The sequence below is a fragment of the Fusarium keratoplasticum genome, chromosome 5 (assembly GCF_025433545.1).
Source record: "Fusarium keratoplasticum isolate Fu6.1 chromosome 5, whole genome shotgun sequence".
NCBI lineage: Eukaryota > Fungi > Ascomycota > Sordariomycetes > Hypocreales > Nectriaceae > Fusarium > Fusarium keratoplasticum.
In genome coordinates this window covers 862091-885855 of record NC_070533.1, presented here as the reverse complement: position 1 = coordinate 885855, position 23765 = coordinate 862091, and the positions used below count along the sequence as shown (strand labels likewise).

Genomic DNA, 23765 nt, shown 5'->3' with positions numbered 1-23765 from the left:
CAAAGGCCTCGATGGATGGCTAAGCCAGGCACCACGACACGACACTCCATGACACCTGAAGATGCCCCATCTCCGAACCCCAGGTCAATGTGGCTGGCAAATCATTCGCTGCAACGAGGATTTTTCCCATGTTAAGATTTGACGCCAGCCGCCACAAACTTTCAACCAACAGCGACTAGGGAGAGACCAACAGACAGAAGAGGGTGCCAAGGCCTCGGGCCGACGTTGCTCTCAAACTACACTGGGTTACATGCCCCTTGGACAGAGGCAGAGGAACGAGGTAAGCAGGAGAATTTCTCCTTTTGGATTTCTGGTCTGACTGGCGACTGAACTCAATATTGAGCCCTATGGGTGTCCCTTTTCAGTTTCTCCATTGGTTCAGCCAAGAAGCAGAGACGTTTCGGTGAGGACAATCAGTACTGATTTTCTCAGCTCAGGCTAAACTATGATGCAGGCTGAACTGCAACTCGACTCGTTCGCTCGCTCGCTCACAACACTCCCTTGATACAGCTAGCTGAGAGACATGAGTCGAGACCTACCATCCAGGCACCGTTTTAAGTTGTACAGCTCATCATATCGTGTACTGGTCCGTTGGACAGGTTGTTCCTGCATGGAACAAGGCATGTGATACCCAAGTTACTCGAGGCGTGCTCAGTCACTCCTGAATTGCTGATCTCACACGACAACCCATGTTTCAGCCCTGATCCCCCCTGCTGATTGCATCCCTCGCCTCGAGACAAAAAAAAGCAAGTCGACGAGAAGGGCAGTTACCTTTTCCCCAAGCTTGCACCGCCACATCAGATCGTCCCGCGTCTCGATGCGAGATCCCAACGTGTCGGGTTTCGACTAGCGCATCGGTTTCCCCTTGGCTTGGTCTCAACTCAAGACAACGCTTAACGCGCTACGCAGGAGGATATATTGCTTCTTTGTTGTCCTCTTTGGCCTCTTCTAGTGGCATGTTTCCGAGCTCATACGCACAACGGTGCCCTACTCGAAACCGGTGTATGCCTGTGCGGCCTCATGATGATTTGGCCAGGCCATCCCATCCCATCATGAAAGGGTGAGGGCCTGAAACAGGGATGCATGAGATGGCCTCCCAAGCCCAATTCCGAGGCCATGGCACGGCCTCGTGGGAAAGGGAAAGGAGCATGCATGACAGCTGGTGGTGCGTGAGCGCTAACAGGCTCTGTGGTTGTCTGATCAGCCCGTCGAAGCGTTCGAGAACCCTCGAGTTACCTGCTATCGGTTGTCCCGGGGCGGTACTTGGTTGCGGCACAGGGATCGTGCCACGGCCCAGGTACCTGAGCCACGCCGCGTTAAGTCACGGATAGAGCTTGCGACCGATTTGGCTCGTCCTCCGATCTGGGCCCTCGCCATCGGTACTGTAGCAGCATGTAGCACGCACGCCTTCGGCCGACGACTTTTGATATCTCACATTTTGACGGCCGGATGTTCGGCTTTCGCGTCCATGACCAAAAAAGATGGACCACCTTTCTGGGCAAATTAGCCTGTATCTTTTGAATCCTCGGCAGTTTTTTATTTTATTTTCGGCCGTGGTATCCGCTGCAATGTCCGAGGACAATGTTGATCTCTCCGGGGACCCTGAAAATCATCCTCGGACTCTCCCACGCGGACGATGTTACTCTATGGATTGGTTGGGGGTGGGAAGGGAAGGGTTTGACAAGTGCCAAATCCCTTTTTTTTCTTCTTCTTATCTTGTTCTTTCCCCCCTGTCGGCCCGGCCGATTATTGTCACTTTTGGTACAAGGATTGAAATTGATCCCTGCCTTCAGCCAGACTTGGACAAGAGTTTCGCGTACATATACACAACTCTTGCGGGTGACGGTTGTGTCAACGGCAGTTGTCCGAGCGTGGCATTCGTCAGTTGCACATCGTGGGTACGGTCAGGGACGTTGAACTGTAACGGCCTCGTGGTAGACACATGGTGGCCACTCCGCCAAGCAACGTGGTGTTGATGGACTAAGGGGATCGATCTTGACAAGGAACACACGCACCCGATGTCGGTCTGGTGGCTGATGTTAAAGAAGCGGTGTCGAGCAACAACATTGTTGTGTGTGTTGGTGCCGGCCGGCCGGACTGAATGAATGATCTTGGTTGGTGGACATGTGGTTGATACTTGGATGGCCACGGTGATGTTGGGGGTTCAACAAGTCAAGAGCCGGAGCCGAGTGGCAAATTTGTATACATGGGCAATGCTTCTCGCTGCCAAGAAGTAGATGCCAGGGGCTATTTCTGGGCAAGTGTCCAAGCGAGTTACTTGCTTCTGCAGGTTGCTGAACTTGGGGTGCATACGGTGTTGTTGGTGAGAAAGGATGTTCAGCCACACAACAACATACGAGTCAGAAACCCTGGGATGGCTTTCAGCTTCATGACAGCCAACGACATCAGAATACTACGATAATCGGAGCTTAAGCGCACCAGTACTACATGTTCAACAAGACCGGGGGTGTTCTCAACATCAGATCTCATCACCAGGCTAGCTACCCTGAAGCATGATATGACATGTCCCTTCGGTATATCTGTGTGGCTGAAAATGAAGATCCGACATTGACCGAGTTATCTACGAACAAATTCCTCTTGCCGCGGGTATGAGTGCTGACTGAACGACAGTGATGGGTGCTGTATTCTGCTATGGGCCGTCTTCCATTGATATTGGCGTATCAGTAGCTGAACTTATCAAGGCCACCTCTGTTACGACTTGCACGTCGGTCCTATGGAAAGAAACTGTTGCACGAGAAGAGTAACAGTGACGTGGACGTCGAGTCGAATTACACTGGTGAGGGAATAATATCACGATAGAACACAACGCCTGGTTCTGAGTATGACTATGGTGACAACTCTCGCCGCATGGAGGTCACCCTCGCTACGAAGTAAAGTACCGTCATATGGCAGCAAACCACGAAGTTATAAAGGAGGATGGTGATATGTTTATTAACTCAAATAATGCAGAGTACACTGATGCTCAAGGAGGACAAGGAGTATCAAAACGACGCCGTGAACAAAACTGTAGGCCAGGGAGTTTATATGGTTCCAGATATTCATTATTGCCGTATAATCATCATACAAATGGCTGAGGACACCACACTCCTCCTATTCTATAACATATTATCCCAAATCCATGAGCTCAAGCCCCCTAGAAATCGTCATCATCGAACCCCCCAACTCTTTTCTCGCCCAACTCCCTAATCTTCTCGCCCAGGATGGTCCTTCCATACCTCTCGGCGACCTTGCCAGCGGCCTCCATCATGCGGCCGGTGCGGTCACGCATCAGCTGAACCATCTCAAGGGCACGCATACCCCTATCCTCGCCCTCACGGCACTCAACCGCCAGGAGCTGCAATAGCGTCTTGTCAATCTCGAGCTCGAGCCGTGAGAGTTGCGAGCGCTGCGTGTGGCTGCCAGATGTGGACTCAACGAGGTCACGAAGCTGAGCGGCCTGGACGCCGTGGAGCATGAACTGCTGCTCAAGCTTACGGGTCTCTGACGAGTCGTCATCATCCTCGCCGTCCTTGTTATTCTCCGCGTCGTCATCACCCATCGTGAGGTCCTCATCGCCCTCGCGGGTCTGACGCTTGGGAGGCTTGGGCGCTGAAGCAATGGGGATGGAAAAGTCAAACTCGGACAGGAGGGGACGGGGGAAGTAGGGGTATTGGTCGCCGCCCTTGAGGATGATACAATGGAACTTGTTGTCTGCTACAGCAATAGGGAAATACGTCTCGTTCTTGCGGCCAGATGCCAGTCGAGCGAGGAGCTTGGTGTCGAGGAGGGGAACCCAGCATGCTCTCGAGGGCTGTCTCCAGTGTAGCAGTGTGAGGAGTGTTCCAGTTGAATCGTAGATACAGGGATCCTGGTAACTAGTTAGTTATCTTCGCAAAACGACAGATATAGATCAAAGAACTTACACCACTGTCCGAAAAGAATACACTCTTGAGTGTCGCACCCTCAGGTAGAGCCACTGTATCTTCGTTCTGACAGATTTCGTCCCGCTTGACGTTCTCGATTGTGTACAAGAGGCGAGTGTTTCCATCTGCACCCATGGGACCGTTGCCCATGGTCAAGACATAGTCTCTCCAGCTGGCACACGTCACCATGGGCGTGCTCTTCGGTCGGTATACGCGATACGGCATACCGAAGAGAGTGAAGACGCGCACATAGTTGGTGCTTGTAGTGACGGTGATGAAGGACTCGCTCAAGGACATTGCTGTCACAGCCTCACCATGGGGCAGTTCGGTGCGCCAGTCGGATCGCTGAGTCCATGTCTCGTGGGGACGGTAGAAGATGGTCGCAGGGGCGTCATCCTTGGGTGGGCAGGAGAAGAGGGTGCCATGTTCAGTAAGGCACGCCTTGTCATAGAGGAATGTGTCGGTAAAGTGAAAGTCTCGATGGAATTCATGGTCGTAGAACTCAACCGTGACGGTGTGATGTGAGTCTTGATCGACAGTCCAGACAAAACCGATGAGGTTGAGGCAGAGATACTTGCGGTTGCCTCGCCATGGAGTTGCACCTGGCTGGAAAGCCTCGTGGTATTGAGGCTCCAGCATATGTCGACGCTTGTTTGAGAGGCCAAAGGCTTCGTCGTCGTCTCGGCCTCGCTTGTGGCCGACTCCCGCAGTGTATCCAGCACCATCGTCGTCGACCACAAAGTCGTCATCGTATCCATCTGGGCCATCCAGGAATGAGTCAAGGCTCCCTAGAGAGTCTCGCCGAGGCCGTGAGGGGAGCCCCTGGTGCTTGTGACCATTGGGAGGAGGCCGTCGGTTTGCAGAGATCTCGGCCAGGGGGTCGTGGATGAAGGGTGCGGGTTGTGTATCGAGCTTCAACAGAGGCGAAAACTGGTCTGTCAGGAAGTCGGGGTAGATATACACCTCGCCGTCTGTCGTCGTAAACGAGATGAGGTTCTTGGTCGGATGCCACGCGAGGTCAATGACATTGGAGTAGTCATATCGTGCAATCACACCCTGCGTCTTGGTCTCCCAGATCAACAGCTTTCCATCCTTGCTCGCCGACGCCAGCATAGAGCCATTGGGCGACCATGCGAGCGCTGTGATATCGGCCAAATGTCCATTGGCGAATGTGCGTTGCTTCTCCCAGTCGTTCTTGGAGATGATCTGAATATCCTTCACTGGGGTTGGCACGGCAAACGCCCGACCATCCGGATGCCAAGCGACCTGTGTAGAAGCCTCGCTATCTCCATCCAGCGAAGCAATGATACCGTCCACCTTTCGGATAAGCTCAGGCTCTTCAGCGGTAAGAGAGTAGACATAGACGATGCCATCCGTGCCCGACAGCGCAACCAACCGTCCGTGAGGGTCGAAGCTAACGTGCCGCACAGCCCGACCATGCTCGCGCAGGTGCTTGACCTGAGTAATGTCCTTTGTGTTCACAATCTTGACGGTCAACTCGTCGCTCGCAACAGCGCACCATTGATGGTCAGGAGTCAAAGCAACGTCGCGGATGGGCATCGAAGTGCGGACGAGGAAGCGCTCGTAGGAGCCCGTGTCGAGCGAGTATAGACTGACAGTGCCATCTTCTGAACCGACGACGAAGAAAGTATCACCAACGGCGACAGCCAAGTTCTGTTCCGGACAATCGTCGACATTGACGGGTTCTCCATCCGAGCCCGTCTTGTAAAGGCGGATGGTATTGTTGGAGCCGACGGTGACGAGACGACTACCGTCAGGAGTATACGCGCATCGAGTGATTCCCTGAGTATGGGCAGGCCGAGGCCGAGGTTTGGGGGCGATTGTTGAATCCATCGTCGTCGTCGTGATGTTTGTCGATGATCACGATCCTATCTGAGGAGCATGGAAGTCGAAGCTCAAGTCAAGGGGCGACGATGGTTGGTGTGGGACATTTCTTGCATTTCTTGGGGAGACGCGTCTGAGCGCGTCGCAATTAAAGTCGCGGGAGGACCCCGCGATTCGTTGCCCGTTACAGGGGAAGGGAAGCAACGAGGCCTCGAGGCCCCACAAAAAGTTAACGTGTGGTTACTAAGACCTCGAAATCATCACCGCCCAAGTCAAGACCCAAGATATATCGTGAGATACATCCAAGGAACAAAATATTCATTCAACTCATATAAAACCATCATATATCGCAAGGGGAAACTCGAGGTTCACGAAAATGCAGTCCGCAGACCCCGATCACTTCTTCGAGACAGAGTAGGTACGCCACCATCTTGAGCCTGAACGATCCCAGGCTCATCCACCATACAGTGCCTCACACGCCCAGCGTCAGCGAAAGGCTGCCAAGTCGGGGAACAAGAATGGCGACCCTATTTCTATGAAGTCCAAGATCCTTGCCGCCATTCCAGACCCTGCCTTTCCTCTCACTTCCGTCTTCATCGCCGAGTCTGCTGGCTTTGTCCGCCGCATCAACCTGGAGGTACAGAGTCTGGAAGCAAACATCACTTAAATCATCTCTCGCTAACGAGCATCTAGACCTCTGACACGAAAACCATATATCGTGGCCCCAGAGCCCCTGTAACCTGCCTCGCAACAGGAGGCCAGGGTGGCAAGACTGTGTTTGCTGGCTCATGGGACAAGGATATCTGGTCCTGGGACATCGAGACCTCGAAGCCTGGCCGCAAGTTCAGCGGCCATACCGACTTTGTCAAGGCCGTAACCTGTGTTACCGTCGGAGGCAAACATCTCCTCATCAGCGGAGGTGCCGACAAGAAGATCCTCGTCTGGGACGTCGACACAGGCCGGCGGCTGCACACCCTGCAAGACCCCACGACGACAATGCTCGCAGTCCAACATCTTGCTGTTGACCCTGTTCTCAGCAGCCACGGGTCAGCTGTATTTGCCAGTGCGAGCAGTGACCCCAACATCCGGCGCTGGAAGATCACACTGGACAGCCACGAACAACTACCCGAATCGTTTCCCGGTCGCCCCGATGCCGAGAGACTCACTATTCAAGAGCACGAGACCAGTGTATACCGGCTTGTTTATGACGAAGCCAACGAAGATGCCGACCTGTGGACTGCCAGCGCCGATGGAACAGCGAAATGCCTGGCTCGTTCCAGGAACTTTGTCGCCGACGACTCTTTTGCTCACGGAGATTACGTGCGTGCCGTCCTTGTGACAGACCAGTGGGTCATCACAGCCGGCCGTGATGAGGACGTCAAGGTCTGGGATCGTTCATCTGGCAAGCTGTACTGTGCACTGGTCGGCCATTATGAAGAGATTACCGACTTGGTCATGCTGCGGGATTCAGAGGGAACTCCTCGTAAGGTCTGCAGTGTTGGCATCGACGGCACCATTCGTACCTGGCCTCTCGCCAAGACCGACCTTGACGAAGTTGTTGTCAAGATCCAAAAGGCCGCCGAGCCTCAAAAGGAGGAGCAGAAAGGCGACGGCATGCTGACTGCCGAGGAGGAGGCTGAGCTGGCAGAGCTCATGGATGACTAGATCCCCCCCAACAAAATAACCAAACAAAAAAAGATCATGCGGCCGTCATGGCAACCCGAGACTGCATCGTTCTCCCTTTTCGTTGCTCGTAGTTCCTCCCGTTTCTGAATACCTCGCTCATGGACGCCTGTTCATGTGTCACACAGCTTCAGCTCGAGCTTGTCTGCGCAACTATGCGCCGACAAACTCATCTCCTCGCATCGTATCACCACCGTTGTCTCGAATCGTACCGCGGGAGCACACAGCCATGAAACATGTCTCGGTTCCCCTGAAAACGCCGTCTCTTCTAGACCGACGGGAGTGCGGCCAACAACTGAATCATTGCGCCGTTGGCCATGCTTTCTCTTTTCCCTACATCGTGTTTTCCACGCGGTCGCCGTCTTCACGCTCTAGGGCCCAATCATCCAAGACATATCGACGTCGATCTGCACCAGGAAAAGACTGTTGCCCCCTCAAAGTGCTTTTCATGATCCCGTCCCGCGTTAGGCCGTGATTCTTCGGAAGCTAATCTTGAAGACCCGGTCAACAGAAAAAAGAAAGCAACACTGTCCCCAGATGCTCAGCCCTAGACCGTCGATTGGAGCGAGACCATTGATTGGAGCGTGGGGGCTATCACAAGTGATAATATCGGTGATCGCCAACAAGACGGGCCAAACTCACATCCTTCAGCGTTGTCTGCGTTTGGTTTGATGCCTGGTGCGGAGTAAAGAAGGCGGCTTGCAGAGCCTTTGCTTTTGCTTGAAATTGCTTTTTTGCTGATGTGTCGCCCTGAGACTTGAGGTCGCCAGGATTAGGGCTGCCCGTCGGCACTGTCAAAATCTGCCATTAGAATGGGGCCGAGGGTAAGATTGCTTGTCCTGTGAGCTGAGATTGCTCGCGATGGAGTTGGGCTTCGTATGTCCTCCATGAAACGAATGCTGGCATATTGAGCGTTCAGTATTGATACGGTACGGCTGCGTGGCTGGAGTTGTACAACTAATGCAAGCAGCCGAATGCCTGCCACAAGTTGGACTCAGCTCAGCCATCTAGATCCTACTCATCGTTGCACAGCAATCAAACCGTAGTTGCTGCAATTCCCCGTGCGGCTGTGCCTCGCATCACGAGGTCTCCTTGTGCTTGAGGCAAATAGCTGTCGGTAGCTGAGGGAATGGACACGGTCGTCGTCGTCCTGCTTTCTTTCAATAAGGTTTGTTTGACGTAGCATTCATTTTCCCTTGTTGTCTCAATGCTACGCTGTCATCTCAGCTCGCCTATCGGATGGGGGTTTCTGCGAGATGTTACTGTCCGCCCAAATCACCGGGTCTGGATCGACCCATCCTGAGGCCTGTCCCCTGTCGACTGAATTGTCAACTGGGTGTTTCCCAGTCCACAATGCGGGTTTAATGTCCATAGCCGTCTTTTAGTTTCCCGGTGACGGCTCGTTCCTGCAGACGGATCTTTATGGCGATAATGAGACGTGACAAGCGGCGGAGGAACAGGAAGATGGTGTGCACAAATCGGCGCAAAATCGCACTCACTGAGGAGTTATCGAGTTTGATAAAACACTGGGTAAAGCAATCCTGTGAATGGAGTAGGCGATCAGTAATCCAGTCCCAAGATCATCATCTCAACCCCTGGCAAGTAAAATAACCGACATCGAAACCCAGGCATTACGAACCCAGCCAGCGCGGCCGGGTTCATAGGCAGCCGGCCAGGTTCGATCCGGCAAGACGTGCAGGCCTTGGCCCATGAATCGGAACACAAGAAGCTGTTGCTCCAGACAATGTCGTTGCGCTGTTGCGGATTCAATTGCATCACTGATGCAGCAAGAGTTTGCAGCAGCTAACCTGTGCAGAGAACCAAGACGCAGTGAGCCGTCCTGTCTCACCGTTCGCATTGTTGAAGAGTAATCTCCTCCTTTAGAGAAACATGCCCCGTACATTCTCTGTCAGACATTTCCAAACTGTCCGGTGTCGCAAGGGAGCAAACAACCCACTGGCTCTGTTGGAGTGATGATCATCTTGGCTTGCACCTGGAGCATGAAAGCCGAATTGGTCAGTGGTGGAGACACCAGCAAGGCCTCCAGCCTCTGACCTGTGAGCAGGCTGTGACGAGACAAGGAGATCCCAGCTCATGGGCCTAATCTGGCTCCGTCTTTTCTTTTTCTCGCAGCCAGGATCTGAAGGCACTAGCAAACAGCGACCAGTGGAGAGGAAAACAGCCGCGCCGAGCGAGGCGAAGAGGTCTTGGAATAGCCTCCTGTGTGAAACGCAGCTAAGGTTGTACGCGAGACAGTTCGAGACCGATGAACCAACTGCCACGAGGCTTGAAGGTTTTGGCTTCGGCCAGTCTCAAGCCCACCTCAAAGCAGAGGCTGCAGCACCAGGCTTTGTAAATGGCGACCACGCTGGTGGCGCCAAACAATACAGAGCAACAAATGTCGATGCCAGGTCTCCCGAGTCCGAAGCCGAATCGGCCCCGTTTTGAATGTTGATCGGCATTGGAGCCGGGGCTGCAACCACTGGTTGAACACTATGCCGGCAACATGACGGTTTGGGGACTGGGACCGAGATGGAAATCGAGGCCGCGGGAAAGCTTCACATCGGGACCCTGGCAGTGACGTGGAGAGCCAAGGGTGATTGGCCGACTGAGCCCGTCCAGCTGCCGCGATACCCTAATTCCCCAAGCTGGGGGTTTGAATTGATGGCACTAGACCCATCGACGGGGATGGTGGAGATGTCACCAAAGCCCGTCGTGTGCTTCCTTTTTCCTCTTTAGCTTGGCCTCGAATCGGGCGCCCCTGAGTGATTTGAGGAGTGACAAACATAGCATCCCATCCCAATTACGGTACGACAATCGATCCGGGGCCTCGAGACGGCAATTTCCAGACCCTGGACGGAGGTTTTTGTGTGTAGCCGCATTCGAGAACAATCAATGTGCGCCGAATGCCATCGGAGTATTTGTGACTGAAGGGAGACCCTGGCTGATGACGGAGACGTGGATAATGTGAACAGACTCGACGACCGCACGGTGCAGTCTGGTGCACGAGCATAGTGTCTCCTCCAACGTGCGACGAAGTGGCTTCTAGTTGCCATGTTTCTTGTTTCCATTTTGATACTCGTTCAGGTCACTGGGCTCCATCTTGGAATCGATCTCTACATGGATGTCAAATCCAGCATCCGGGTCGCTGTCTTGTGAGCTGTCAATGCGAGGGGTCTGGAGACAGTTTTCCCTGCTTACACCAAAGCCAGTCAGTTTCTGCATCCCTCTGGAATTGGTGTCAATAATGCAATCGTGCATACCTGGTACCAGGAGCTAACATCGTGGAGAGATGGTCTCTCATCCTCGCCCAGCTCAACCCTGTGCTCCTGATTCCTGGACCGCAGATACGTCTCCTAGGCACAAACCCCTGCGTTGTGGAACCGAGCCGTGGGTTGTATCGTGGATGCTCTCAATCGTTTGTGGGTGCTGCAAACGCCGTCTGTGCCCAGGTTGCATGCAAGACCCTGCCTTGCTATCCACTGCAATCGGAGTTTTGTGCTCTCATTGCTCGCTTGGTGCAGCTGGTTGCTGTGAGGCGCTCGCAGTGTCCACAGCCTACTGCCGATGCCCGATAGCCAGCCCCAATACGCGAGCCACTCATCCAGCGCAGATAACCCAGTCGGCCAGGATGGGGAGTCTGAACTTTGACTGCATGCCGGCATTGGTTTCTCTCCCAAGGAGTGCAAGGGAAGCCAAAAAGCAACTCCGCAGCAATTAGCTGGTTGGCTGTGGCATCCCCGTAGCCAATGCCTCCTCCATGGCTCCGTTCGTCAGGGCCGTGGGGACGAACAGATCTGGGAAAACCCCCTAAAGTGGCTTGCGTCTCGCTGCAGTAGCCCGTTTGTTGCAGGGTTTGACAATGGATCCTGCGCTGAGAGCCTGGGATGGGATGGGATGGGATGCTGGGGTCCAATGTAAGAGGAGAACAGTGGAAACGCCGTCGGCTGAGGGTGGGAAGAGACACTGGTAGATCTCCCGGGCTTCCTGGCTCCTTCCATCTTATACTACATCTACCTATCAGCCGCTCTTTCCTTCTTTCCTCATATCGATGACACCTGCCTCGCAGCTGCCACTCGGTTCCCGTTCCTGCTCCTTCCCTCTCTCACTCTACGTCCCTCGAGGTGATCTTCCAAATTTCAATTCCGCATATCGGTTGTTTCTTGTTTCACACTCTCCCTCTTGAACTCTCAAACATTCATTTTGTGAGACTCCCTTCGGCCATTCCGATCTCAGCTCAGTGGTTCTAATCATCTACCAGCGTTTCTTACAGACATCGAGAATGCTTCATGCCTAAAGTTTCTTGGTCGCGCTCCCTTTCTTCACCCTTGATCTCGCCTTCAGCATTCCTTTGAGCTCGATCCCTTACTTTACGCCTGCCTCGCGCATTTCCATTCCATTTTCTGCCAACAGATCGTCCGGGACAGTGGCGCCTTATCCACCATGACTACCGATAAGCTGCTTCTCGGAAGCATTGTCGCCTTTGAAGGCCATGCCGAAACTATATCAACACAACTGAGACTCCTCCCGACATCGCCCCAAATTCTCATTCTCCCAAACATTCAGAGCTATGTCTCAAACGAAGGCATAGATGACAGATTCGATGCTCGCATCTATGTCAAAAGCATACATGAAGCCGTCGCTGCTCGGCATGAAGTTGCTCGAAACTTCCTCCAAGGGTCAACATCTAACAGCAAGCGACTCGTCTTCATGAGCGGCGGCACTCCAGGCGCACAAACTCTCTGCATCAAGGCCATCATGGAGAATGAAACAGATGGCGACTACAACCGCGCCGAGTCCATCTTCAACTATCTGGTTAAGGAGGGTGTCGCTGGGCTGGAAAACCCAGCTAGGGACTGGCGAAGACGAAACACATTCGAGTATTTTGGCGAGCAAGAGTTCGATGAGGAATTCGAGGACCCCATAACACGGGCGATGCGAGCCGCCGACGCCTTGGACCGCCAGACCGCCAGCCTTCAGCCAACTAACGAGCTTGATCTGACGACTGCGACACGCCCTCGGAGCAACAGTCTGCCGCTGTATGGATACGCCGATAACTTCGGAGATGCGGCACCTTTCTTCGTGTTTGGCACTCAGGACCAGGAAGAGATTGAGGGTGTGATTGATGAGGTCGCAGATGAGATCTACTCGCCTCGGGCTTCCATATTTGCTGTCACACATTACGACAAGCCCGCGGATCCTCTCTATCCTGGATTCACCAATCTTCAGCCACCTTCGCCCAGGAATTCTTTCCCGCGATCCCCAAGTTGCATTGGAGAGTCCTATGGTCCTATGGCCGTCCCTCAAACCCTCGGCCCCGAGGTCTTCACCCCACGGTCCGACGTGTTCAGCATCCGTTCCACAGATAATGTCGTGTATGGAGAGGCTTCATTGCTGGACATGCGACTTTCGGGCCGCAGAGCTACACTGACACGAGTCAAGTCTCTGGACCGTATCTATCCCGCCACTCCCAAGTACCGGGATCTCTGTGTTCCTGCCGACGCAGCAGAGCTTGCACGGGAGTCTGAGCGTGATCTCGAGCAACAGACACCCTCTGAGGCTCGCCGACATTCCTGCATGGTCATCACAAGTGCAAAGGACTCTCGGCCAAGCAGACTCAGTTACATCGAGGGGCCTAGAACTATTGTCGTTAGGTCTAACCACCCAACCGTCAAGGTTGCACCGGTCCCTTCGGAAAAGAAGCGTAAACCTGCAAGAGCGTCATACGTCGACAGAGGAACCGATGCCGAGGAGATTCCGGAGCCAGAGGAGCCGTTCAAGCCTGTTCTGCCCTTCCTGGAGGATCTTGTGGTGCATTTCAGGGATGAGGTGCCAGACGCTCTTCTTGAGTCTGTTGTTGGTGGGTTCAGAGCTGGCAACTATCCTGTCGTGTGTCACTTGTCATCCGCTTCCGAGGCCGACGAGGTCAGTGCCTCTGTCCCAGGGACACCTGAATCTCAGTCGATCAAGGATCTGGACTGCACAGACGATGATTACCACGAGCCTGCCGTTGTCGCTCGAAGCAGTTACACAGACGAGTACGACCCGTTTGCCTATGTGCAACCCACCTGGCCTCAGGCGAAGCCACGGCAAACGGTACCCAAGGTACAAGTCGAGCGACCACCTACGCCTGCCCAAACACCTCCGCCCTTGGTTTCGGACGCAGATGAGAAGATTCGCGAGTTCAAAATTAGCAGCCAGCAAACAGCTGTAACCATCCAGAACTCCCTGCGCTCCATTCTCAAGGACCATTTCCCTCCCGAGACCCAGGGCTACCGTCAGTTTCAGTTCCCTCTCCTCCCAGAACTAGAGGGGCTCTGGAGGCCCATTTTCCGAGAGACAGACTCAGATGGGACTCGTGAGACCAATCGCCGGGTGGACCAGATTCTGGCCATCGGCGCTCAGCGCGGCGTGAAGAAGAACTATGCCTCAGCCATCACGGGGCAACTAGAGAAACTGGGGACCAAGCCCAGTGGCATGAGCCGAAGTGGAAGGCTCGATTTCAGGTATGCCATCAGCCCCGAATTCAAGGAAGTTCAAGACTTACAATCAATAGATATCTCCTCGCTACTGCCATGCAAGCATACACTGCTCAGCCTCTGGCCAGCCAGACACACGATAATCCTTTCGCCAATTCTTATCTTCTTGCCACCCTCATCATTCCCCACCTAGAGACATACCTCGCCTTGCACACAGAGGTGCGGTACCTTATTCTCGAGTACCCCCCGGAACACCTCCCTACCATGCTGGCTCTCCAGAAGCTTGTTGGTGTCGACATGATGAAGGTGGCACAAATAGTCGATGCCAACAGCAAAGAAACACTTCCATTCACTCACCTGCGGGGGACAACACCCATCAACGGCCCGGAGCAGGGACCCGTCGGCCGTTTTGGAATGTCCCTCTCGCCAACATCTGGACCTTGCTATGATGTGACAGTCTCCAAGGCCAACTTCCTACTTACCTCGACCGCAAGCGACGCAGAGATCGCAACATTCATTTCTACTGTTTTGAAGATTCTTTCTGATATTTCATCATTCTACACTCCTGAGGAGGCCCCAAAGAAGCCATCACCAAAGAAGTCGAAGCCGCCCTCTCTCACAGGAACCTTCTCGCCCTTCCCTCGGGTGTCATCAGGACCACAGAGTCCACCAATGTCACCAGCTCTTGCGGCCAGATTTGGAGCGGGTCTTTCGGGGTCGTCTGCTCTATCTAGCCGGGCTCCTTCCATCGCCGAAACGGTCAAGACGATAAAATCGGTAAAGAGCAAGCTGAGCCGGGGTAAATCGAGGCGGAAACCCTCCAATGCCGATGCCCAGTCGATTCTCACCGTGTATCTCGACGACAGCGACTGGGATCAGGAAGACCGACGAATCATGCCTATCTTGTCCAAGAAGCCGGATATGCGAAGAGGGAACAGTCGGAAGGCGCTGAAAATGCTTGGTTTGGCATGAGCATTTGGGAATGTGGATGATTCTGGCTATGTTGGGTTTGATGATGTGGCCATCATGACGTTACGATATTGTGTACTGCCTAGTCGTGGCATTTCCTTTTGTGTCATTTGTTGATTGTAATGAGGTTCTATAATACCCCGGGATGAATCAAGGGAGGATAAAAGCAGACATTCGTTATGAATCAAATTAATCCTAGTTGTTAATTCCATTGTTTCGGTGTGCGTGATTAGACATGGAAGCCCCCTTTGCGATTTTGGATGGAGCATGAGACTCGGGAGGTCCCTCGCTTGGCCCTGTCAACATTCACCGACAGTTGTTGATTCAGGGGTATTTGTGTCAGATCAACGCGGGCTTTTTAACGAGGACTGGGTGTTGAAACCTAGCTATGTGCTCTAAAGGAGTCAAGCTGATTATCCATGTCAGCATGGGTTGAGCCTTATGGAGATGTGTACTCCTATAACCGTATGAGATATAGGCAGGCAAGTGGGTGTCAGAGTCGTTCAAGCCCACAACTCAAAAGATCCATGGCATCATTGTCGTATCCCTAGGAGTTGCATACCAGAGAAATCTTAGAGCTGATGGGACAGCCAAGTCTAAAAGAAGAGAATATTCCGCCTTTATTAAGAATACTCCATTCTCGCATACACTAAGGATAACAAGAATTCTCGGGGGCAAGTCAGATCAGAAAAAGAACCAGCAAGGCGAACCAGGATGAAAAAGAAATAAAAGCAAAAACCACATAACGATCGATATCAGAACCAAAGCAAAAGCACGATTAAGCACGGAGCGCAGCGCTTCCCCCCTCTCTTTCCCTTCTCCTCATGGCTGTTGATGTCTGAAAGGCAGCTCAAGGGTTTTGCAGAACCGAAATGGGAAGACGGATGAGCTGGACGGACAGGGTTCCCGACGGTGAGGACAGCTTCCGTGACATGGGCAAAAGATGTCTCCCAATGTTCGAGTTTCGCAAATAGAGAGCAAGAACATGAAGAGAGAAGAGAGAGAAAACACTCGCGCACGCGCAAAACCCCCCAAGCCATCCGCCGTTGGAAAATCTGCCGTCATATTTGTCGTTTCCTCCCCTCAGACTCCGGTCCTCATTGCGCTCCTCCCATTCCGTCATGATCCCCATCCGTTCAAAGGTCATCAAAGGGCCCGGGCATGACCCCGAGGAAAACAAAAGGGTTTACCGTTCTTCCAAATGCCAAAGGGGGTTGGGTGCTAGGGGGGATGTCGTGGTTTGCGGGGATGAAGAGCGAGATCCAAGTGATCATGATTTGGTCTATGCGTGCGCAGAAATGGGGGAGAGCAAGGGGGAAAAAGCAAACATCGTGATTCAACCCATCCGGTCATGTCCCTAGCATATTGCATTGCATTGCCCTGTGTCCCGGCCGTACTCCGTCATCCTGCTTCGCCCCAGAAAAAAGAGAGCATCAAGGCATTTAGCAGCAGCCGTTGTTGTTGGAGTTGCCGACGCCCTGGCCCTGGCCGACTTGCACGCTGGGTTTGGTGTTGTTCGCCGTCGTGGTGCCCATACGCTCCTTGATCTGGCGGGCCATGGTCAGGAAGGCCTGCTCGACGTTGCTGGCGTTCTTGGCCGAGGTCTCGAGGAAGGGGATGCCCAGGCTGTCGGCGAACTCCTACAGAGGGGGTTAGTCGCCAATGATACATACGGTAGGCGGATATCGCAGCCGAGGGATTGGCGGGCGGCTTGTTGGAGACAGGGGCACTTGGGCGCTCAGGCGCAAAAGTGCATGTGACCGTGGCCGGCCAGGCTACGAGATTCCAGGTGCAGATCAACTTACCTTGGCCACGCTGTACTCGACAACCTTCTTGTCCGACATATCGCTCTTGTTGCCGACCAGCAGCTTGTTGACGCCCTCGGTGGCGTATCGGTCAATCTCCTGGAGCCATTGCTTGACGTTGTTGAACGAGTCCATGTCGGTGACATCGTAGACGACGCAGATGCCGTGGGCGCCACGGTAGTAGGAGGAGGTGATGGTTCGGAATCGCTCTTGGCCGGCAGTATCCCACTTGAAGGGCCATGTTAGCTGGTTCTTCGAAAAACAAGGTTTGGGCGTGCGCGCTAGATGCCACGTACAATCTGCAGCTTGACCGTCTTGCCGTCGAGCTCTATTGTTCGGATTTTCTGAGACAGGGGTTAGGTGATATCCTAGGCAGGAGGGGTCGGGCGAGGATGACGCACAAAATCGACACCGATGGTCGAGATGTAGGACTCGGTGTAGGTGTCATCGGCAAATCGCAGAAGCAGGCAAGACTTTCCAACACCGGAATCTCCGATGAGGAGGAGCTTGAAGAGATAGTCGTATCTGAGAAGGCGGTGCACGTCAGAAAAATGTCATCCAGGAATCGCATCCCGACACCTGAAGAGGAATCGGAGCGAGACGGGCGCGCCGGCGATGGAAGGGAAGGGACTCTGGAGCGGCAGTCAGCATGGGCGGTGGTCCATCGAAAGGAGGTTATCGCAAAGGAGGCGGGAAGAGGTGTGGCGTACTACTCGGGGTTCATCTTGGCGGGTTTGCTCTAGGTATCGCGGCGAGGCGAGATTCGTGTGCTGGGCGACGAAGAAGGGGGCGAGATCTGAGATGAGCGAAGCCGAAGCCGATGAGGGATGAGGTTGGTATGGAGATGATGGGGAGAAGATCAAGTTGGTTCCGCTGAGATGCAGAGGCTCAAGTACGTCAGGGACTGGAAGACAAACGTAACGCCAGGCAGCGCCAGCGCGGCACCAGAGGGAAGCAGGACGGTTCGGCGGTGGAATGGGGCAGCTGACAGGTCACGTGAGACGCAGAACAAAGGATTGCTGGCTCTGGCGAAGAGGCTGTGCAGGTGCAGTTGCAGGAGAGATGGGAATGGATGAGGATGAAATTGAATAAAAGCACGACGACGCCCAGATTTATTTTAGCTCTCGAGCAGGGTTTAATCTTACTGCTTATTTTTCTTGCCTTGCTCTTGCGGAATCAAGACGAGGCAAAAGTTATTTTTGACGAGATTGTCCTTTTTTGTCCACCTTGAGAACCCCAACCTCGTCAACCAACTGGCGGTTTCGTCACGGTTTGTTGAAAAGATGCATGGATGCACCCAAAACTGCCCGCCCCAGCAGAAAAAAAGAGAGAGACTGCAGGATTGCATGTGACAAAAAGGAAAGACGACCTGTTCGTGTACCTGCATCCATGCCGTCTTTCCATCATGCGGCCCTTTTTACAAGTCTCGGGGCTCTTTCAGAGTCAGTCATTCACTCAGGTCCAGTGACATAGTAGGTCACGACATTGGCCGGTGTATGATCCAAGGTTTGCGATGTGTGCCTTGACCAGCCCAAGACTGCATCATCTCGCAACGAAAGACAAGAGGCTCTCACTCTCTCACCCAGCGAGATAACACCCCCTTATCAGTGGACCCCGTTTCATCGTCCCCCTTGAAAGAAGATCCAATGCTTCGTCTTGTTCCCTGTGGCCCCCTGGAGAAAACCACCTGGTCCCGTCGGGGCGGACACAAACGCTGGGCCCCGCCCCGCCACATCCCGCTACAGTATCCGCTGTCAGCCGCGCTGTGGCGGTGGAGACCAGTGGCTGGGCTGGCCAACCAGGAGCTTGGGACACCTCACGTACTTCTTCCGCAAAATATAGCGTAGGGGTACTTCTCGGTCGATCCAGCCAACCCGACTTTACCCATTTGCCCTCTGTCAAAAAAGTTCCAAAAGTGGACTGGGCCATGTCAAGCTATCGACCAACTACCTCACCATTCAACTTGGCTCTACAGTCTTCTACTCAAACAGCTTTGATCAAATCTACTCGTCGCGCAATTCCCTACTTCGGCCTCGCCTCTACCTTATTCCAAAATCCATGAGGCTCCCCATCCCGTTGCGCTGACCACCCAATGGCCGCGCCCATTCGCTCCGCTATAAGCCGTTCCGGCCGGCCCTCTGCCGCATCACTTCGCCGGCTCTCCAGCGCCCGTCCGGTCAAGGCCCAGGTCAAGCCTATAGCCATCCTGGAGCCATCCTCTACTCCTCCGCCTTCAGATGCCACCATCCTTGAGACCTCGGTGAGGCGAGCTGCCTTGTCGAGGACCTATTTCGATGCGACGGGCGTACGGTGGGTTGGAGCCGGCGACGACGGGCCAAAGGACCCGAACAAGGCCAAGCTGGGCAAGAGTACGAAAGACCAGGATGACGGGGAGGATTGAGAATCTTGAGGCCATATAATGCTGACCTGGCACAGCTCTAAGAGTCCTCCAAGAACGACTACCGACCCTCCTCCTCCATCCTCTCCCCCACGATCTCCTCGCGCCCAACATCTGCCTCCACCTATTCCCCTCGACACACCCGCACCTACCCACCGTCTCGGGCCGCGTCGCATACAACGCCGCCCTCTGGACATCGCCCATAGCCTGGAACCGCGTCCCAATCATCGGCAACGTCCGCATCGAGATCCTCGCCGAGCGCATGACCTCAGAGCCCCTCACCTTCCTACCCCGCCGTCCGGGAGCCATCCCCGAGCAACTCGTCGTTCGCTGGTGCGAGAAGCGCAAGGAGCCCAGGTCCGCCCGCGATGCCAGCATTATTGCGCGGTCGTTGCCCTTTGGCCGCGGTGTTGACCCAGACAAGGCCTTTACCGGGCTCTTTGTGTTCGACTTTGACGCCGAGGGCAGGATACTGAGCCACACGATCGAGCAAGCGCAGGCGGGCGGCGATTGGGAGGGCGGCGTCGGTGCAAAGGTCGTAGGCCTAACGGACTGGCTTCTCGGCGGCTGCAAGAACCCCGACGACACACCTATACCCATGTTTGAGCGTCTGCGAAGGCGAAGGTCAATTTAGACCGTCGCCTATTGAGGCAAGCGAAGAAAAGAAAATGGGCAACAGTGGCGCTCCGGGCTGTATTTGTAAAAGAAAAAAAGGTGGAAGGATTCAAGAACAACGGGGAGAGTAATGACTCCATACGAGAGGCGTTTCCGGTACAATCTCCATTGATGGATGGCATGACCAGCTGTTTCGGTTTGAGTCTCTAAGCATCTCGAGTCCGGGGGGGTTATAAGGGACCGTGTACAACAGTGAGGCACACAAGACTCCACACATATTGACTATTCGTAGCCTTTGTATATTACTACCTGCAGCAGCTCCTATTAATAGAGAATCGACTGTATGAGACAAGCAATGCATATTTGCCACGTGGTCACCGCTGCATGATTTGAGAGGTTGCTACGAAACTCATCAGGGGTGTTGTCAAGAACTCAACGATGTGTTGCATGTTTGGTTTAAAAGCAGATGACTTTAGTTTGTCTAGCCAGACAACGTAGCTTCTCGGCCATGGGTCGGGACCTTGGCCGATCAATGCGTTTGCTCGTGTGATGTTAGGCATGCAGCATTGGGTCTGATGCCAGTATTGTGCCGGAAAACATAGTCTTTGTTGTGTTCACATCTTGTCTCCGTGAGAAGATAAGTCATAGTCTCAGCCATGGAGAAACCCATAGCCTCCCAAGCCTTGTAAAGGGGGGAAGGTTATGCTTAGAAACTCAACCATTGTCGATCTGAAAGGCGTTGATTTCCTCTGTGCTTGTTATCGACTCCTGCCATTTCCTCGCTTGCCAACATTTCCTTGGCTTGTTTCAAGTTGCATTCCCATCATCCAACACTTGCTGGCAGCCTCGAGCCTCGACTCATCACATATCCAAGCTACTCATAGATATAGCCAACTACAACCCCGGTCAATAACTGCAAACACTAACCAAAAATACGATATCCTAGCTTTTCTCGGTTCATCTATTCATGTATGCTAACTATGCGCGCCGAACCACTAGTCTTGATATTCCCAGTTCCAATTCCCATAGAACCGACTTCTCTATAGCAGAGCCGTTCCCCTTTCCCATCCGCAGCCAAAGGGCATTTCACAATATTCTGCCCAATGAACTGCAAAGCCCACAGCTAGCAATTTTCTCGTAGCAAACATGTGGCGCCTCCCTTTCTAAAACACAATCTCACCCAGATTCTCTCCCTCAAAGCCCTGCTTGGCCAGCTTCTTGAGCCTCACCTTCTCCCTCGCCTTGTCCGCCGCCTTCTTGTCCTCGGCTAGCTTCTTGACCACCTCGAGCTCCGCGCGCTGGAATCCGGGTGGCGGGTCGTCGTCCTTGTCGAGGTCGATCTCGCCGAGGAGGAGCACGTTTTCACCGCGCACGAGGAAGATGCCGTGCGTTATGTCGGCGTAGAGACCCGCCGGTTGGTCGCTGCCTGCCGACTCAGGGAGAGGCGCAAAGATGCGCTCGACCGTGGATTGGAGGACGAGGTTGGCTGGGTTTGCATGTCAGAAAACCGTGTCCTCGCAAGTTCGCCCCTCTTCCAAGTTCATGAGGGTCAGGAAGGAAAACCAACCGAACTGATCCCAACTTCTTAGCACCCCAATAAGTTTTCTCCCGTCGCGCAAAGCGACCATAAGCTTCTCTGCAGTTTCACCAGCCGTCAGCACTCGATCCTCCCTTGTCTGCTCCCCCCCTTATTGCTCTCAAGTCCCATCCCTCCCCGGGACCGCAAGCAAGAACCAACTGTTATCATGGCGAGATCGTACTGTCTGTGAGGTCCAGCAGCTGCGCAGCAGTGGTGAACATCTGCGGCGGCAGCTGAGGCAGCGGTTGCGGAGCGCCGCCGCCGCGTCCCTGCGGAGGGGCATCGGAGATGGACAGGTTCTCCATTATATCATGGGTCTGGGGGATGTCGTTCGTGAGGGGTTTTCGATTGTTCCGGTGCTTTATAAATCCATGGAGTATTCGTTCCTAGAGCTCATGACATACACATTGCGAAAAGAGCTGCGTGGTTGTCTGAAATAACGGGTTGCTGGTCCGTGTCGTTGATGCTTCGACGTTGAGCAAAGGTGCGGCGAACCTGTTATCGATAAGAGCTGCGTCACGTGCACGGTCATGTGGTCGGCGTCACCATCAGCGAGACGCCTGTCGATGGTCTCATTTTCTGCCGAATGCGGGGCAGCTTGGAAAAGTCAATAGAGGGGCGAATAAGAAGTGAGGGGCATGTTAAACATGTTGGCGGGGCACATTCGAATCTGCCAGGGAACAGAGCAAACAAGCATCCATGACAAGCCTTGGGCCGCAGGTTGCTAGCGGGTGAAGTTGCAGCAGTGACCTTGCCTGTGCGTCATCATTCATTGATTGATCAATAAATTTTTGTCAATTATTTTACATTCATTTCATTTCATTGCTGATTACTGTATCTTTGTTGGGCTTCTCATTTCAGTGATGCATCACAATGAGAGAAATCGCCACGTCTATTTTTTTCTGCCAACTCAACTCTACCGCAGTAGGCGAGTGAGTCAATGGGGCTTCTCTTTCTAGCCGGATGGATATCTGGTGCACCATTCGCTGCCTCTGCCTTTGCCTTTGCCTTTCCCCTCCCGTGTTTGGTTTGTCCTAGGAGACCCCGTTCAAAGAAGAAGAAGAAAAAGCAAGAAATCCAAGAGCAGCCAACCAACCCCTTGTTGTTTTTTTCTCCCGGACCTTGTCAAGAGTCGAAACAAAATAATGTCTCTCTCGTCTTGATGTATGCACCGTAATATGCCGCTCAGGTAAACCGTCCCGCCTGAATTCTTCGTTGTGTAAAAAAGACTCTATCATAATCCACCGAACGCCTTTGGATGGATGCACGTTGTGTCATCTCTGTAAATAGAGAGAGCAAGGAAAAGAGGAGATTTGAGGATGAAAACTCATGTCAACAGGCCGGGTTCAAGAGCCTTTGTCGACATGTGTTCTTCCCTCCCATGATGCTTGGTTGGCGGAGAAACCTGGTCCCTTTTCAGAACCGGCTCACTCACTTCTAGCCATTCGTGCAACAAGCGCCGCGGTAGGTTCCAGCGTGAGCTGTGCATCAAGTGACAAGCTGCCGACGATAATCAATCGCCTGCAGAGGCCAGAGCTGATCGCGAGAGGGCGTGTCGTGAGGCTATGCCCGGCTCATGGTAGACCGCTCCAAAGCCTCCTGCAGCTCTGGTCTTGTTGACAAGGCTTCCCAGGCCTGAGCAAAAGAGAACCACTGGCGTTCGCGCTTGTGGCTCTCGGGCCAGTCGTCATACTCGCCAGTGACGACGCCCTCGAAAAAGTGGTATCTTGACCGGTCTTTTGATGACTTGGGCGCGCGCTTCTCATCGATGTCGCCGAGGTCGTAGCTGATCTGAACGGTGATGCCGGCCTCTTCCCAAGCCTCTCGCTCGGCGGCCTCTTGGCACGTCTCGTCCGATTCCCAGCCGCCCTTGGGCAAGACCCAACCTTTTCGCCGGGTGGACTGGATCAACAGCACATAGTTCTGATCGGGTGTGAGGGGCACGATGCCAGCGACGAGACGTTCACCCTTGGTGTTGTAACCTGCAAAGTGAAACATGTTAGCGAATCCGAGCTTGTTGAGCTAAACGTGGGGTATGGCCATGGGATTGTGGTCAATGACATTGGCCGCAGTCGCAGGAACAAATTGAGTGCCAGCGACGGCGAATTGGGGCTGGGGGATTGGTGGCGCAAGAAGCGAGTTGAAGATGCAGGCTTGGGAAATTACGAGAGCAGAAAAAAAGTGAGTGTGCTCAAGTGCAGAGAGTATGTAGAATCGCGCAGTTCGCAAAGACTCACGTTGCTTGCTTCTGCCCACTCGGGACTCCATTGACCGGCCACCAGCGCCCGAGTCGCCAGAGGCAGAACTCGACATGTTAGTGGTGTGTCGTGGACGGGGATTGGGGGAGGGTTTCGGAGGGTTTCTGGTCGGACAAGTTCGAGAACACAAAGGCTCGCAGGTCTCGGAGAGCGATGAGGCGGACGACGGAAGCTGGCAGATCCACGGAGGGAGCGGAGCGGAACGGATGTT

At 53.7% G+C, this 23765-nt stretch overlaps 7 protein-coding genes across 7 annotated transcripts; 3 read left to right on the top strand and 4 right to left on the bottom strand.

The window, feature by feature from the left end:
* Positions 1–3154: 3154 nt before the first annotated feature.
* NCS57_00693800 (Mcl1-mid domain-containing protein) lies at positions 3155–5777 on the bottom strand (the record flags this gene model as incomplete). The annotated part of the gene is made up of 2 exons (XM_053056805.1): positions 3155–3868; positions 3924–5777. The coding sequence occupies 2 exons, from the start codon at positions 5775–5777 to the stop codon at positions 3155–3157; spliced, it is 2568 nt and encodes an 855-aa protein (XP_052913000.1).
* Positions 5778–6144: 367 nt separating this feature from the next.
* Positions 6145–7433, top strand: NCS57_00693700 (uncharacterized protein; the record flags this gene model as incomplete). The annotated part of the gene is made up of 3 exons (XM_053056804.1): positions 6145–6182; positions 6237–6405; positions 6462–7433. The coding sequence occupies 3 exons, from the start codon at positions 6145–6147 to the stop codon at positions 7431–7433; spliced, it is 1179 nt and encodes a 392-aa protein (XP_052912999.1).
* Positions 7434–11894: 4461 nt separating this feature from the next.
* On the top strand, positions 11895–14902 carry NCS57_00693600 (uncharacterized protein; the record flags this gene model as incomplete). The annotated part of the gene is made up of 2 exons (XM_053056803.1): positions 11895–13957; positions 14008–14902. The coding sequence occupies 2 exons, from the start codon at positions 11895–11897 to the stop codon at positions 14900–14902; spliced, it is 2958 nt and encodes a 985-aa protein (XP_052912998.1).
* A 1439-nt stretch (positions 14903–16341) lies between these two features.
* On the bottom strand, positions 16342–17428 carry NCS57_00693500 (uncharacterized protein; the record flags this gene model as incomplete). Its single annotated transcript, XM_053056802.1, has 5 exons — positions 16342–16539; positions 16705–16932; positions 17001–17048; positions 17106–17229; positions 17418–17428. The coding sequence occupies 5 exons, from the start codon at positions 17426–17428 to the stop codon at positions 16342–16344; spliced, it is 609 nt and encodes a 202-aa protein (XP_052912997.1).
* Positions 17429–18796: 1368 nt separating this feature from the next.
* On the top strand, positions 18797–19736 carry NCS57_00693400 (uncharacterized protein; the record flags this gene model as incomplete). The annotated part of the gene is made up of 2 exons (XM_053056801.1): positions 18797–19073; positions 19141–19736. The coding sequence occupies 2 exons, from the start codon at positions 18797–18799 to the stop codon at positions 19734–19736; spliced, it is 873 nt and encodes a 290-aa protein (XP_052912996.1).
* Positions 19737–20880: 1144 nt separating this feature from the next.
* On the bottom strand, positions 20881–21601 carry NCS57_00693300 (U6 snRNA-associated Sm-like protein LSm1; the record flags this gene model as incomplete). The annotated part of the gene is made up of 3 exons (XM_053056800.1): positions 20881–21203; positions 21285–21353; positions 21478–21601. The coding sequence occupies 3 exons, from the start codon at positions 21599–21601 to the stop codon at positions 20881–20883; spliced, it is 516 nt and encodes a 171-aa protein (XP_052912995.1).
* Positions 21602–22859: 1258 nt separating this feature from the next.
* On the bottom strand, positions 22860–23609 carry NCS57_00693200 (Nudix hydrolase domain-containing protein; the record flags this gene model as incomplete). Its single annotated transcript, XM_053056799.1, has 2 exons — positions 22860–23278; positions 23534–23609. The coding sequence occupies 2 exons, from the start codon at positions 23607–23609 to the stop codon at positions 22860–22862; spliced, it is 495 nt and encodes a 164-aa protein (XP_052912994.1).
* Between the last annotated feature and the right edge of the window lie 156 nt (positions 23610–23765).